This window comes from Mauremys mutica, chromosome 12 (assembly GCF_020497125.1).
Source record: "Mauremys mutica isolate MM-2020 ecotype Southern chromosome 12, ASM2049712v1, whole genome shotgun sequence".
NCBI lineage: Eukaryota > Metazoa > Chordata > Testudines > Geoemydidae > Mauremys > Mauremys mutica.
The window spans coordinates 68,930,904-68,945,301 of NC_059083.1; the positions used below are offsets into that span (position 1 = coordinate 68,930,904).

At 44.1% G+C, this 14,398-nt stretch overlaps 2 protein-coding genes across 2 annotated transcripts in view; one reads left to right on the plus strand and one right to left on the minus strand.

The window, feature by feature from the left end:
* Positions 1–14,398, minus strand: part of LOC123346341 (5-hydroxytryptamine receptor 3A-like) — a 40,529-nt gene continuing 26,131 nt past the window's right edge. Inside the window, exons 10-17 of the mRNA XM_044983673.1 lie at positions 9,752–9,909; positions 8,689–8,733; positions 8,489–8,598; positions 6,916–7,085; positions 4,645–4,805; positions 2,936–3,146; positions 2,488–2,655; positions 1–2,102 (exon numbers count right to left, since the gene is read on the minus strand). Coding sequence (XP_044839608.1) covers positions 1,855–2,102; positions 2,488–2,655; positions 2,936–3,146; positions 4,645–4,805; positions 6,916–7,085; positions 8,489–8,598; positions 8,689–8,733; positions 9,752–9,909 — 1,271 coding nt within the window. The 3' untranslated portion in view covers positions 1–1,854. The remainder of the gene's footprint in view (positions 2,103–2,487; positions 2,656–2,935; positions 3,147–4,644; positions 4,806–6,915; positions 7,086–8,488; positions 8,599–8,688; positions 8,734–9,751; positions 9,910–14,398) is intronic.
* LOC123345719 (ATP synthase subunit d, mitochondrial-like) lies at positions 10,686–13,622 on the plus strand. The gene is made up of 4 exons (XM_044982749.1): positions 10,686–10,696; positions 11,482–11,578; positions 12,862–12,924; positions 13,075–13,622. Exons 1-4 carry the CDS (start codon positions 10,686–10,688, stop codon positions 13,204–13,206), a joined length of 303 nt encoding a protein of 100 aa, XP_044838684.1. The 3' UTR covers positions 13,207–13,622.

Consider the following 14,398-nt stretch of genomic DNA (forward strand, 5'->3'; position numbering starts at 1 on the left):
CATTTAGAATTTATTTTTTGAATGTACAGTACAGTGCACTAAAGATTCCTGAGCCTGTGGGGACACAAACAGACAAGATAAATGCCCAGGAACAGGAAGCTGTAATTATTTAAAAACTCTTCCCTGCCACGTGGTTTCTCTTTGATCTTTGTAGAAGTATAGAATAATTCTGACTTCGAGTCTGCTGGTGGGTAACTGTGCTGAGGTACAGGAGCTGCAAGTCTGGGTTTGTGCATGTAGGCAGCTTTTGAGCAAGAATAGGTTCTCTCTACCTATACAGGACCACACTTGGGGATTTAGAGTCTGGGACTGGATTGCAGTTCTGCTTGTTCTTCTGGTGTAATAAACTTGAAATTAGTGTAAGACAAAGGCAGAAGCCCAAAGGATGCACCTAAGTTGCATAAAGTAGGCCTGACTTCTTTTTAATGTGGAGTTGGCGTTCTTGGAGACTGCAGGGGTCAAGATGGAGCATTGCATAGTGGGACTTCTATTCTATGGGTTCCTCCTCTGTGCGAAAGAGGAGGGTGGGTATAACAAACTCCAGGGGTTCTACTCAGGTCATTGAGGCTGACAAATTCTCTGGCTAAAGACATCAAGAGCTTGTACCTGTTTTATTTAAAGCAGATGCTATTTTAAGGTCCGTGCCTCTTTAAGGAAGGGGTAAGATGAGAATGGTGACTCCTTTTCCATGGTTAAAGTGAAATAGGATGAGAGTCACAGCTTCACTGCCGGAAACAATCTAGGATTAATGTGCTCACCAAATCCTTTGTTCTCTTGCAGGCTGAGTGCTGCTGAATATGTGCAGGCCTCTAAATCCCCAATTGTCCAATTTGAGAAACAGGTAGGTTTGATGGGTTCTACCCTGTGAATTTCATGTTTAAGGCAGTTTGGCATGCAGCCTTGTTTTAATTTCTAATTGTACATCTGCTTTAAGTTGAATTCTTGCTTACAACTGACTTTAACATTTTCTTTGGTTTCAGAGTAGCAGCCGTGTTAGTCTGTATCTGCAAAAAGAACAGGAGTACTCGTGGCACTTTAGAGACTAACAAATTTATTTCAGCATGAGCTTTTGTGAGCTACAGATTGAGCTACGGGTGGTCCACCGGAGCTGCCTGCCACCCTCCCGGTGACCGGCAGAGCGCCCCCCGTGGCATGCCGCTGGGCTTGGGGTGGAGAAATGTCTAGAGCCGCCCCTGCTCCATTAGTAATGTGCAATACTAATAAGGCAAACACTTCCAGTGGTCTGCAAAAATCAGATATATGGTATGGTTATGTAAGACAGCATGTCCTGTGACCAGCACTAACTGGTTGGGATTTGTACTACGGTAAATATACCTTCTCCTCTGGAGCTGATTATTCTCCTTTAAACTTGCATCCTGGGCTGTAGTTGAGGGTAGGGAGCCCACCCTGGCCTGTTCCCTCCTTTGAGTTGATTGGAGTCCAGGCTACCACTATCACAGTTGAAGGAGCCAGTCTCATCCCATCAAGACCAGCACTAATCTAGTCCATTGTGCTATTTCATGTTTGCTTTGTTCCCCCCAGATCTCCACGTGTCGTTCAGCACTTTTGAGAGCTACAGCTCCGATGACTTATACCTACTCCAGTAATTCTCTGTCAGCTGGAACACTAGCTCCATGAATGTATTTTATTCAGGTAACTTATTTGCTGATGGGATGCCCTAGGCGTACACATTGCTTTACAAAGCACATGCAAGAACAAGGCTCCTGCCCTGCAGAGCTTGCACTGTTATTCAGACATGCAGTGCACAGCTTAATTCAAGCATAAGAAGCAGGAAAACCTTGTTAGGGAGGAGGTTGAGGCAAGCAAGTATTAGAAAAGGCAATTGGCCCACATTTAACTGCTCCATTGTACAATAATGATGATGCTAAACAGTAGTGATAAAAGCAAATGACTGCAGAAAAGCACCTTATCCAGAACTAGCAGAGCTGACTTGCTCTCCTGTAGCTCTGTCTGGGTCCCAGTGTGCTGCCCCTCTGCATTCATTCTTCCTGTAAGCATGGGTAGTTCTGTATTTCCTTTTCCAAGTGGGTTTGAATCCCTTCTCTCCTCTTGTCCCCTGGCCATCTCAATCAGCGAATCTCCTACAATGGGGAGAACAGCAGCCAAATGTAAATATTCACTAGGAGAAATTGTGGACAAGAGCAGAGGTGTGCATGATGCTAAACTTGACTTTATTTGCTTGAAAGTTTTTATTAAAACTTCATACGTCAGAAAATCTCAGGCACTGTTCTGGCTCAATGAGTTCACGGGGTTGGCCAGAGTTGGTGGACTCTGCGTGGGGCTGGGTTTACAGCTGAGCCTACATAAATAACAAAGGTGCAGCTCTTTTGTATACATATGTTGCCTATATATATTTGATTCTTATAATATATGCACCATGATGATGTTGAGAAATAAGGGGCTCCCTACTGAAAGAACCTTGCTACTGGATACAGAGTATTCAAATATAGGTAACCAAACACCAACCCTGTTTGCTTAGGAGGCTTCCAGATGTTGTTCTAGCTTGCTTGCGGCATCTCAGCAGTTTGATAGCCTTGAGTATAGGGTGTAGGGGTTTCTTCTTCAGCTGCACTAATAGGCAGGTCTCCAATACACCCATAATCATTAGGACAAATATACCTATGAAAAACATCACTGCAAAAGAAGACGAAGAGGATGTGATTGATAAACTCTCTGCCTTACTTCCTTTAGATCCATAATTCTATCTACTGTGGGCTTCTGCTTAATAGAAGAAATGTAGTGCCCCAAGTACAGAAACTGCTCTGAATAGGGACTTCTAGAATTACAGCTCTTGTGCAGTGGCTAGGTGTTCCTCTTCTTATTCTCAATAAGTGGCATGTTTGTATTCTGCTCTCTTCCTTACATCCAATGCATGTCTAATATAAAGTGAGTTTTACTCAATAAAGACAAGTACCTATTATGGGTGGGTCATCGGAAGAAGTGGGAATAATGTCCTTAAGAATCAGAGCTAACACAGACTCTCCAATGATGAGTGACAGCTGGAAGCTGATCTTGTTCTCATAAGAGCTGCTGCTGAACAAAATAGTCATATCCAATAAGTAGAGAGCACATGATGGGAAGATAAGATTCAAAACGTATAAAATGGGTCGTCTCTTCATGGAGATCTGGAGGGAACAAGGCAAACATGATATGACAGAATGGCCTGGGTTAGTGCTGGTTTCGATGGGACGAGACAGACTCTTCCTCCAAGTATGGTTGGAGTTCAAGCTATCAACTCAAAGGATGGAACAGGCCCCAGTGGCCTTCCTATGCTTTAGGGCATCCCAAGCTTCAAGTGCCAGCCATAAACACTCGCCCTCATCCTGACCCCAGCTTTCTTGCCTTGTTTTCTTACCTTCATTTCCTGCTCGCTCCCTACCCTCCAACCCCAAGTTCCCCTATTCACGTAGTATGACACCTCTTCCACCTGTCCTGCTAATTCTTTCTTACCTGCCTTCTCTTTCTACCACCTACTTCCAGACACTTCATCTGGCCCCCTTTGCCCTCATTTTGGGTTGAGCCCTATGATGTTCTACGCACTCTTGCTATTTTCCGACTGGTATTCTCTGTATGAATATTCATGCACACGTGCCTGTTGAATACAAATGCCCACACCTCTCTGTTTTTGTTTTTTTTCCCCCTTCTACTCCCCTGAACACACCCATTCAAACTGGAGCGGACAAAACGTTCCATCTAGTGCAGTAAGCTGGCTCAGAGTGGGCTATACTAGATACCGCAAAGGAAGATATAACCAGCTTAGCCCACATCCTCAGCTGGTATAAATCAATGCAGCTCCAGTGATGTCAATGGAGCTATAGCAATTGGTACCTACGGAGGATCTGGCTCCATCATGAAGAATTTATTTTGTTACCAGCTATGAAGGACTCCAGCGACTTGCCAGCATTAATGTCTGACCCCATATGCTCCTATGAGAGCTGTACTGTCAAAGCTCATTTTGCTAAAGCGTGATCTGGCTTGCACAGTAGGCTGCTTTGGTTCCACCCTCTTTTTGCCCTTGCCTACTGCACTGTTAGTAGCGAGATGCTAGGAATGTGGCAGTGGAACTGGTACCATGAGTTGTCTTGGGCACATGTGCTGCTTGATTTGTGAAACTGCTGTAATTCTCCCATTTAGATACGGGAGCTTCTTATATCCCCCATGAACTCTTTGCAGAACACAGCACTTAGTATTAGCAGTAGATCGTGCTCTTTCTTGATTCAGCTCTACAGATCTACATTGTAGAGGTCAGGCAGACACTGTAGAGGTGACACATTCCGAAACTTCCATTTAGAGGTATGTAACTTTCTTTTTTTATCAGATCATTCTGTTTTGCGATTTTAGACTCCCACAAAGTTGCTAAGGTAGCAATACTAACTCTTGGATATAAGCGAATAATACATATCTTGCTGGACCTTTTCTTAAAATACCTATACTTTATAAAGTGCTTTGCCTGCTGGGGAATGTGTAATTGTAATTGTGGGGTTAGTCCTTTAAAGGTGACTAGATTTTGCTTGGGTTGTGTTTTTAGTTTTTGTAGCTGAGCCCTGATGTTCTGAAGGGTGCCTTTATGATAAAGCAATGAATGCAATATACAGTGTGTGAAATACACTGATGATGCAATACCTCATAGCTGACCGCAGTAAAGACTTCCTCCTCATCCTCTAGTGTGTGTGGTATAATGTTTATGTTTGTGAACTTCCATTCTCCATCGGTCAAGTGATAAAGTTTGCTGTTTTTATTCACCTCTTCTGTTGTCTGATTGGACTGGAGTTTGAGGTCTCTTACTGTTTGAGGAAAGAAAGTGAAGACACAGTGGTTTAAAAGTGGTTCCTTTCTCAGTCCAGGGAGTTAAAATCTGCTGCCACAGTCCGGGTGTGTATTCAGAAGGAGGGAAGAGAAGGTTAAGATCCCCCCACCCACCCACCCTTGGTGGGAAAATTACATCTCTTGCCCAAAACAGAACTAGTTGTGTACTTGGAGCTTGATTCTTACTCCAGGGTAAACTGGGAATGACTTCATTGAAATCAATGGAGTTATACCAGTATGAGATCAGAATCCACCCCAAAAGTCACGGCTTAAATGGGAACAGATGTCTGCTGACCGTAGGAATTAACTCCATTGGTCTTGGCAGGGGCGGCTCTAGACCCCAGCGCGCCAAGCAGGCGCATGGGGCGGCCCTTTCCCGGGGAGGCGGCATTTGGCTCCGGTGGACCTGCCGCAGGCATGACTGCGGCGGGTCCCCTCTTCCCGCGGCTCCGGTTGAGCTCCCGCAGGCATGCCTGCGGCAGGTCCACCGGAGCCGCGGGACAACGGCACCCGCCGCAGTCATGCCTGCGGGAGCTCAAACGGAGCCGTGGGAAGAGGGGACCTGCCGCGGGACCGGAGAAGGGCGGCGCAGCGCACCGCGCTGCTTGGGGCAGCCTCATTTCTAGAGCCGCCCCTGGGTCTTGGATACTTGGTTGAATTCTGTCTCCCATCTTATGGCCTTGATCCAAATCCTATTGAAGTCAGTGGGAGTCTTTCGCTGATTCCAGTGAGCTTTAAGATCAAGCAGTTAGATTAGTCTACACTGGTAATGATAAAGTGCTGCTGTGGCAGCACTGCCATGGCAGTGCTTTAATGTGCCTTGTGTGGCTGTGGTGCAGCCCTGGGAGAGAGCTCTCCCAGCGCTCCAGAAAAACCACCTGAATGAGGGGCGTAGCTCCCAGTGCTGGTGTACTGGCTACACTGGCGTTTTACAGTTCTGAAACTTGCTGCGCTCGGGGGGGTTCACACCCCTGAGCGAGAAAGTTGCTGTGCTGTTAATTGCCAGTGCAGACAAGCATACAGAGGAGCAGTTGGCAGTGGCTGTCTCTTTCCTGTGCTTCCATAAATACTTGAGAGTAGCTACTATCTGGGCCTCTTCTTCACAGACTCACTATGGTGGCAATTGTGCAAATGGAGCATTTTCTTGGGAAAAATATCAAGGTCTTGATACCAAGATGACTAGCCCCCTTCCCTGAAATGTTTCACTCCCAGATGTGAACTGGGCCTGTTTAATACTGGCATTCCTAGCAAAGGGCTTCCCCTTCAAATTGAGACTGCCTGACTTTCTGGAAGAGCTGCTTTAGCCAAACACAAGTTATTGGACTCAATTCAAGGGTAACTGGTTGACATTTAATGGCCTGTGAGACACAGAAGATCAGACTAGATGATCTAATGATCCCTTCTGCCTTTAAACTCTAGGAATGACATGAAAGATTTGCTACCTTTAGGTCACTTGAAAAGCAATTGGCTTCGTTGAAACTGAATTATTAGAATTGTAGCTAAATGGAAACCTGTGCTATGCAAACAATAGAAGATAATACTTCAAAATAAGTCTTGCCTCTCTGTTTCTGCGACTACCATGGGGATAAAATAAGAGCATGCAGCAGTTGAAAACTAGATCTAGTCAGGAACTCGAATCTCTAAGTCTGGATCCCATCCTGAAGCCCTTTCTCAGTCATGTGAGTAGTCCTCTCAACTTCAGCCCTTGGAGTTCTATTTTTAATCTAGACCCTCAGGCACATTTTGAGGACTAGATCTTGCAAACTCAAGTAATCCCTATTGTAGTCAGGGGGACTAATCATTTGACTATGCTACCACTCCTGGGAGTAAAGACTTTGCAGAGGCAGATCCTGGATTCTTTCAGAGATATACATATAGGAGACTCCATAGTGGGAGATCATGCCATAGCCCAGTTTCCCTCTTGCATTGTAATTTTTTTAACACAATGGACACTGTTGAGTAGTGAACATAAAAATTCAATGGCAGATCAGACCTCTGATCCATCTAGTCCATTGACTAGTTGGGGACATTGGCCAGGACCAGCCAATCCAGACTAGTTGTAGTAAACGTGAATAAGAATGGACATACCTGGATGACTAAATGAGAAGAGGCTTATGTTGCACGTCTGGGTGTCAAATGGAAACTTGTGCATCTTCAAGTTGCATGTTATGGTGACCTGGTGCTGTTGGGTTGTGCTAATGATGCCATTGTGAGTGATGGACAGAAGGGGCCTGTTGAGCGATTTCTCTTCATCCACTCTGAAGGAATCAATGATTCAACAACAATGAAAAGTAAAATGACAAAACGCTTGTTGCAGATCTAAGACAATATTTTATTTGCAAACTCACTGTTAGTCTGACTTTGAATGGTCAGTGAACCCTACTTAATAGAACAGGAAGCAGAAGAGAGAGGGTGAGTGACAGCGAATAACCAGGGATGAGAGATTTAAAACAAACGGGAGGACAAAAAGGCTGTGGGAGGAGATAGGAGAGACGGGAGGAGAGAACACAAGCAGAGAGAGAGTCTGGGGCACAGAGAAGGGCTGATAATCCCCATCTACACCCCTTGTAATGCACCCCATTAGCATGCTAGATGAGACAGGAGAGACATTCAAGGACATATGAACCACTTGCCCCATTGGACCAGGGACTGTTAGCCTAATTCTGATCTCGCACTGCTTCCACCCTCTAACTATTTACTTCAGCTGAATTACTCTTGATTTCCACCATGTAAGTAAGAGCAGAATCAGGCCTTATGTCTTTATCTGTGTCTTGTGCAGTGCTGAGCATGCTGTTGCTGCTTAACAAATAATCATGAATAAATAACCATTGAGGGACAATACCAAATATCACAGTACAGTGGGCATCTCCTGGACCTCCAGAATAAAGAGTGACAGGAACTTCTAAGACAGGGGTCAGCAACCTATGGCACATGTGCCAAAGGTGACACACAAGTTGATTTTCAGTGGCACTCTGGTGCCGGCCTGGGCTTCCATCTGCCATCCCCCTGCCAGCTGGGGTCCCAGCCACTGGCCCCACTCAGCCTGCTGCCGGCTTGGGGACATTGTAAAACTCAGCAAGAAAAAGCAAGGGCAAGGATCACACTAACCTGATAAAATCTGCATTTTATTTTAATTTTAAATGAAGCTTCTAAAACATTTTAAAAACCTTATTTACTTTACATACAATAGTTTAGTGTTATAATATAGATTTATAGAGAGAGACCTTCTAAAAATGTTAAAATGTATTACTGGCACATGGAACCTTAAATCAGAGTGAATAAATGAAGACTTGGAACACCACTTCTGAAAGGTTGCCGACCCCTGTTCTAAGATATACTGTTGGAGTCTGTCTCCTTTTGATTGGCTTCCCTGCCTGTCAGATAGTTTTCCCATAGCCTGCACATGCTCTACTTGTGCCTCCTCACTCAGGGACTGAAAAAACTCATTTCATTTAATGAATGTTTTCTTAATGTCATGAGATCAGTTAATTGATTCTTAGCTATTCCGTCCCCCTCCCCCAATTCATCCTGCAAAATCTTTGCTTATGGAGTAATCCCCACTCAGAGGAGTTAGTCCCATTGATTTCAGTGGCTCCCATCATGTCCCTTGTAATTGTTCCTCTTTCAGAAGTAAGTTGAAATCAGCCAAGGAGAGTCTTACTGTTCATAAATGCCGATATATGGGGACCAAAATGTATCCACTGGCAGACCGAGTTTGGAAATGTTACAGAAATCCTGAGGATTCCAAGTCACAAAGACATCTTTCCACTTCTAGAGGCAAGAAAAATCACAGAATGGAAACAATTTCTGGACTCACAGCACACAGGCAATAGCTTTGATTTTATTGAGAAAAGCTCTTACCATGGTCACTAAGAAATAGACAGTGACAGTTTGTAACTTTTCAGTCTAGAGAAACAAAATGGGAAAGTGATTATCATGGTTTCATTTACTAAGATAGGTACAGAACTTTGAGGCTGTTCAGCGTTGTTCTTACAATGATGGCGTGATGGGTGTCAGACATATGAGAAAATCAGGTCAGGCCAATAACATACTTTTCTTGGTCTTACAAACTGATGAGTAGAATGGAAGGGTAAGGTTCACAGAGTCATAGAATATCAGTTTAGCAATGTTTAGAAAACAGAGTTGCCTGATAGAATCCACCTGGCTATGTAAATCTGTGCTGGGAGAGGATCCAGAGCAGCAGAATGGGAGAAAAATTGCAACATGGCTCAGGAGAATCGAGTCTACAGAATCTGATTCCTGATGTATAAGGAGGGCAAAACCAAACAAGAATGACCAAGTCTCTCCTCACTCTCCCCCCAACTGTAACACCATCTAATATCGTTGGTCCCCTTTACCCAGGCTAAGCAGAGGTGTTTCCCTTGTAAGAGGCTTTTTTTTGGAGGAAACAGAAAAAGAGAGAAGTTCAGATGAATACAAATCAAGGGCCAAGTTCCTGAGTATTCTTGGACAACTTTGCAGTGGTTTGGCAACACAATGCAGCTTAACAGGCCAATTAAAAAGTGGATAGGAGGCTGCTAGAGAAATGAATCTTGCCCTGGACTTTGATCTTTTAGAGCTCATTTTAATGTGACACCTGTTCAACATGTGATGAGCACTAAAGCAATTTTAAACAATCCTCTCATTTGTGCAGATGTGACAAACTATTTTACACCTGGCACCTCCAACCATACATTGCTCTGGATTTTACTTTCAAACCAGAGCCATAAAGTCTGGAGAAGACCTAAGGTGCAGGTTCTACCCTTTCACATCAGTGGCAGTAATAGTGGAGTGACTCCTGATTTGCGCTGGTATGAGTGCGAGAAGAGTCACTCACTCACTTTAGAATCATCAGCTGCCTCAACTTTTCAATCTCCACAATATTTCCAACTATAAAAAATAATAAAGAGGTTTGTTTCCTTACCACTGAGAGGATGGACATCAGTATAAATTGTATCTCCACTTTCAACGGCTCGTCCCAATTTTCCTTGGGTATTGTACGTAGTGCGGGTGGCTTTTCAGAGGAGATATTCAGATACTGAATAACGTTATCGTATTTACAGGGCTGTTCTGGGGCAGCACCTGTGGAAATAAAATGAAAGTCTGGTTATGTCCAAATTCATTTTAGCAGAGCAATTCCAGGCAGGATCTCAGCATGCACCACACCCAGCCTATGGAATGGGACTGCATCAGAGGATTAAAAGACATTGGGCTGTAGCTGCTAGAAAACCACTGTCAGATCTTTGTCCCCTTTCACACTGGCAGGACCAAGGTGCCTGTCCTCATGTATGAGGGTATAAATTCCTCCTGGGTAATCCGGTTGTTTTTCCCCGAACCTACTACAATTTAACTTACCTGTTGCCATAGACAAAGTGAGAATAGCTAAGAATGCTTCCCACATCATTCCCCTTTTCCTAAGGAGGCAAACGGTACAGCTGATGTTACAGCTAGTTGCCAGTGGCTATCAGCTGAGGTGTAGCTGGTGCTTTGATATTAACCAGTGTAGATAGGAAGCTTATATAATTGAAGGCTTTTTTTTTTATGAAGAATTCAGTGATAATGGTGCAGTGCACTCAGCTGGCCCTTGGGATTAGCTCATGAAATTACTGGTAATGGATGTGATGTTATGGGACCAATACTGTGGTAGAAATAATTTGCTTTAACCCCGTATTCCCCCGCTGGAAGGTTTTGCTTGTTGTTGGGATTGATTTATACAAAACAAATTGGGGCTTTTTTGTCTTTAAGTTTGTCCAAAGTGGGTCTTGCTGCTTATTGGACAGCCTTGCCGCTGCACTCTGGCAGAGGGAAAGTGACCCCCTGGGCTTCTGTATCTCACGTAAGCTCCCTAAGAACTAAGGATGGCTGTCTTGTGAATGGATCCCTTTGAAAATGCTTGGGAACAAAATGTTCTGGGTTAAACATATTTTGTTTGATCTGAAATCAACTTTTTTGATTCACTGAAATTTTTCATGACTTTCAGATTGTTTTGAAACCCCCCACATGTTATCTTTTCAGCACTGCCAGCCAGCCGAATAATCAATCACTTGCTGTAATAACGTCACCTAGCCTGAAAGTTGTATGAAGTTAACAAATGATCTTCCTGGTAAGAAAGTTACATGGTCTCTCAGTGCTGGCAGCAGTTTATCCACCTTTGTTCCCTTCACCCAGCAGAGATGCTGGCAAAAACCCACTCATCAGAATCAAATCTCCCAGGGTGCATGTGTTGAATAGCGACCCCACCCCCAACAGCTGTGTGGAGAACAAACCCTGAGCCATGTGGCTAAAAGGGCAGATTGGCTTTCAGAGCCTCTGGTTGCCTGGTGCACAGGCGCTGGAACTAGTGGTGCTGCTGCACCCCCTGGCTTGAAGTGTTTATCTTTCTTTTTTTTAAACCCCTTTGTCAGCCTTGCAAAACTGTAATGAAAACAAACCATCCCATTCACAAACTCTCCTTGCCTGCTCCTACCAGTGTTCATGGTGAAAAAACTGAGAGTATTGTACTTGCCCATCCACTCCTCCCCCAACCCCGCACTCCAAAAAAGGCAAATGTAGGCATGTAGAATTTTGTGTGGCTGCTTTATTGCCATTTCTGCATTAACAAAGAGACTGAAAATATTGGCAACTAAAAGTAGCTGTTCTGCTCCACCTGTACAGGTTGACCTCCTTGCCAGGAAAGCCCCTGGCTATTGATTGGGTTTATTACAAGACAGCAGTTGCTAAGGCTGGCATGGTGGATGAGTTTGAAAAGAAGGTGAGATTCTCGTCCTCAATTAGATGTTGCTGCTGTTTTGAAATCCAAGCGGCTGCTCATATCTGATGCATAAGACTCAGAACTGTGAACTTTTCCTATAGCAGGCTGCTAGGAGAGATTATTAGAAAGTATTGGCTCAGGTCCTGTGCTGTGGTATGCAGCTGCTTTACATCACACTGCTAGCACAAAGCGGCCCAAAAGCTGGCATAGCTAACCATAGGAAGGGTCATTTTAGTGGAGGGGGATCCTCCAGTGGCATAAAGCTCACGGTTTTTCTCTTACAGCCTGCACAGGTTTTCCCAGCTGTAGGTGTAGAAGTGGCCTGAGGAAAGAGTATATAGTGAGAGCTTTCCTATTCTCTGCTGATTCCCAACTGCCAAAGAGCACTAGTCTGGCTATTGGGGAAATATTTGCTCTGGGAGCATGCAGAGCTTTTAACGGAATTGTGAGGCAACATGTTTAGAATTTATTTTTTGAATGTACAGTACAATGCACTAAAGGTTCCTGAGCCTGTGGGGACACAAACAGACAAGATAAATGCCCAGGAACAGGAAGCTGTAAGTATTTAAAAACTCTTCCCTGCCACGTGGTTTCTCTTTGATCTTTGTAGAGGTATAGAAGAATTCCCATTTGGAGTCTGCTGGTGGGTAACTGTGCTGAGGTACAGGCGCTGCATGTCTGGGTTTGTGCACATAGGCAGCTTTTGAGCAAGAATAGTTCTCTCTACCTATACAGGACCACACTTGGGGATTTAGAGTCTGGGACTGGATTGCAGTTCTGCTTGTTCTTCTGGTGTAATAAACTTTGAAATTAGTATAAAACAAAGGCAACCGAACTCTGATCAACTGAGGAGCATATTGGCATCTTGTCAGCAGCCCAAACGATGCACCTAAGTTGCATAAAATAGGCCTGACTCCTTTTTAACGTGGAGTTGGCGTTCTTGGAGCCTGCAGGGGTCAAGATGGAGCATTACATAGTGGGACTTTTATTCTATGGATTCCTCCTCTGTGTGAAAGAGGAGGGTGGGTGTAACATAAACTCCAGGGGTTCTACTCAGGTTATTGATGTTGTCTTTAGACAGTGAATTTGTCAGCCCCAAGAGCTTGTACATGTTTTATTTAAAGCAGATGCTATCTTAAGGTCAGTGTTTCTTTAAGAAAGATTTAAGATGAGAATGGTGACTCCTTTTCCATGGCTAAAGTGAAATAGGATGAGAGTCACAGCTTCACTGCCAGAAACAATCTAGGATTAATGTGCTCACCAAATCCTTTGTTCTCTTGCAGGCTAAGAGTGCTGCTGAATATGTGCAGGCCTCTAAATCCCATATTGTCCAGTATGAGAAACAGGTAGGGTTGATGGGGTCTACCCTGTGAATTTCATGTTTAAGGCAGCTTGGTACGAAACCTTGTTTTAATTTCTATTTGTACATCTAGCTTAGTTTGAATTCTTGCTGACATCTGACTTTAACATTTTCTTGTCTCTCCACCCACTTCAAGCTTGAGAAGTTCAGAGCCATGATTCCATTTGATCAGATGACATTTGAGGACTTGATTAAGGTCTTTCCTGAAATGAAACTGGACAAGGAGAAGTATCCATATTGGCCACACAAACCCATTGAAGACCTGTAAATCTGTCTGAAAGCAGTTTCTGGTAACTGTCAAATTCTCTAGAATCTTTTAAATAAAGTAATTGTACAGGGCTTCAGCAATGTGTCTCGTCTTGGTTTCAAAACCAAAAGATTAAATCCACTAGGAGGTTTTTTTTTTGTTTTTTGTTTTTTTAAGTGGGTGACAAATGCCCTGAAATAAGCAGGCAATTGGTTTTGGAGGCTCTGCACTTTACAGGGTGGGGATAGTCCCTGAAGGACAGGATTGAGTCTTCCAAGCAGGATGCCAAGGTTTAGTGTTTGTAGAATACTCTCCCTGTTCTTGCTGTTCAGGTTAACCCAGGGGTCGGCAACCTTTCAGAAGTGCTGTGCCGAGTCTTCATTTATTCACTCTAATTTAAGGTTTCGTGTGCCAGTAATACATGTTAACGTTTTTAGAAGGTCTCTTTCTATAAGTCTATAATATATAATTAAACTATTGTTGTATGTAAAGTAAATAAGGTTTTTAAAATGTTTAAGAAGCTTCATTTAAAATTAAATTAAAATGCAGAGCCCCCCGGACTGGTGGCCAGGACCCGGGCAGTGTGAGTGCCACTGAAAATCAGCTTGTGTGCCGGCTTCGGCACACGTGCCATAGGTTGCCTACCCCTGGGTTAAACCCAAGGTGGTAGAATGTGCCAGTTGCGCTTGTGCCTTGGCAACTATTATGTAGCTGTGCAATTATGCCATGCTGCCTCAGCAGGGGGTAGGAGAGGGACACCCTGGCTGTAGAGGGAGGGATGTGGCTTGTCCTGTGACTGGCACTAACTGGTTGGGATTTGTGCTATGGTAAATATACCTTCTCCTCTGGAGCTGATTATTCTCCTATAAACTTGAATCCTGGGCTGTAGTTGAGGGTAGGGAGCCCACCCTGGCCTGTTCCCTCCTTTGAGTTGATAGTGGTAGCCTGGACTCCAATCACAGTTGGAGGAGCCTGTCTCATCCCATCAAGACCAGCACTAATCTAGTCCATTGTGCTATTTCATGTTTGCTTTGTTCCCCCCAGATCTCCATGTGTCGTTCAGCACTTTTGAGAGGTACAGCTCAGATGACTTATACCTACACCAGTAATTCCCTGTCAGCTGGAACACTAGCTCCATGAATGTATTTTATTCAGGTAACTTATTTGCTGATGGGATGCCCTAGGTGTACACATTGCTTTACAAAGCACATGC

What these genes read in the sequence shown, in the direction of transcription:
- LOC123345719 (XM_044982749.1), top strand. An exon ending in TGGATGAGTTTGAAAAGAAG is followed by an intron (nt 11,579 to 12,861) that starts GTGAGATTCTCG and finishes GTTCTCTTGCAG; the next exon opens with GCTAAGAGTGCTGCTGAATA. An exon ending in TTGTCCAGTATGAGAAACAG is followed by an intron (nt 12,925 to 13,074) that starts GTAGGGTTGATG and finishes ACCCACTTCAAG; the next exon opens with CTTGAGAAGTTCAGAGCCAT.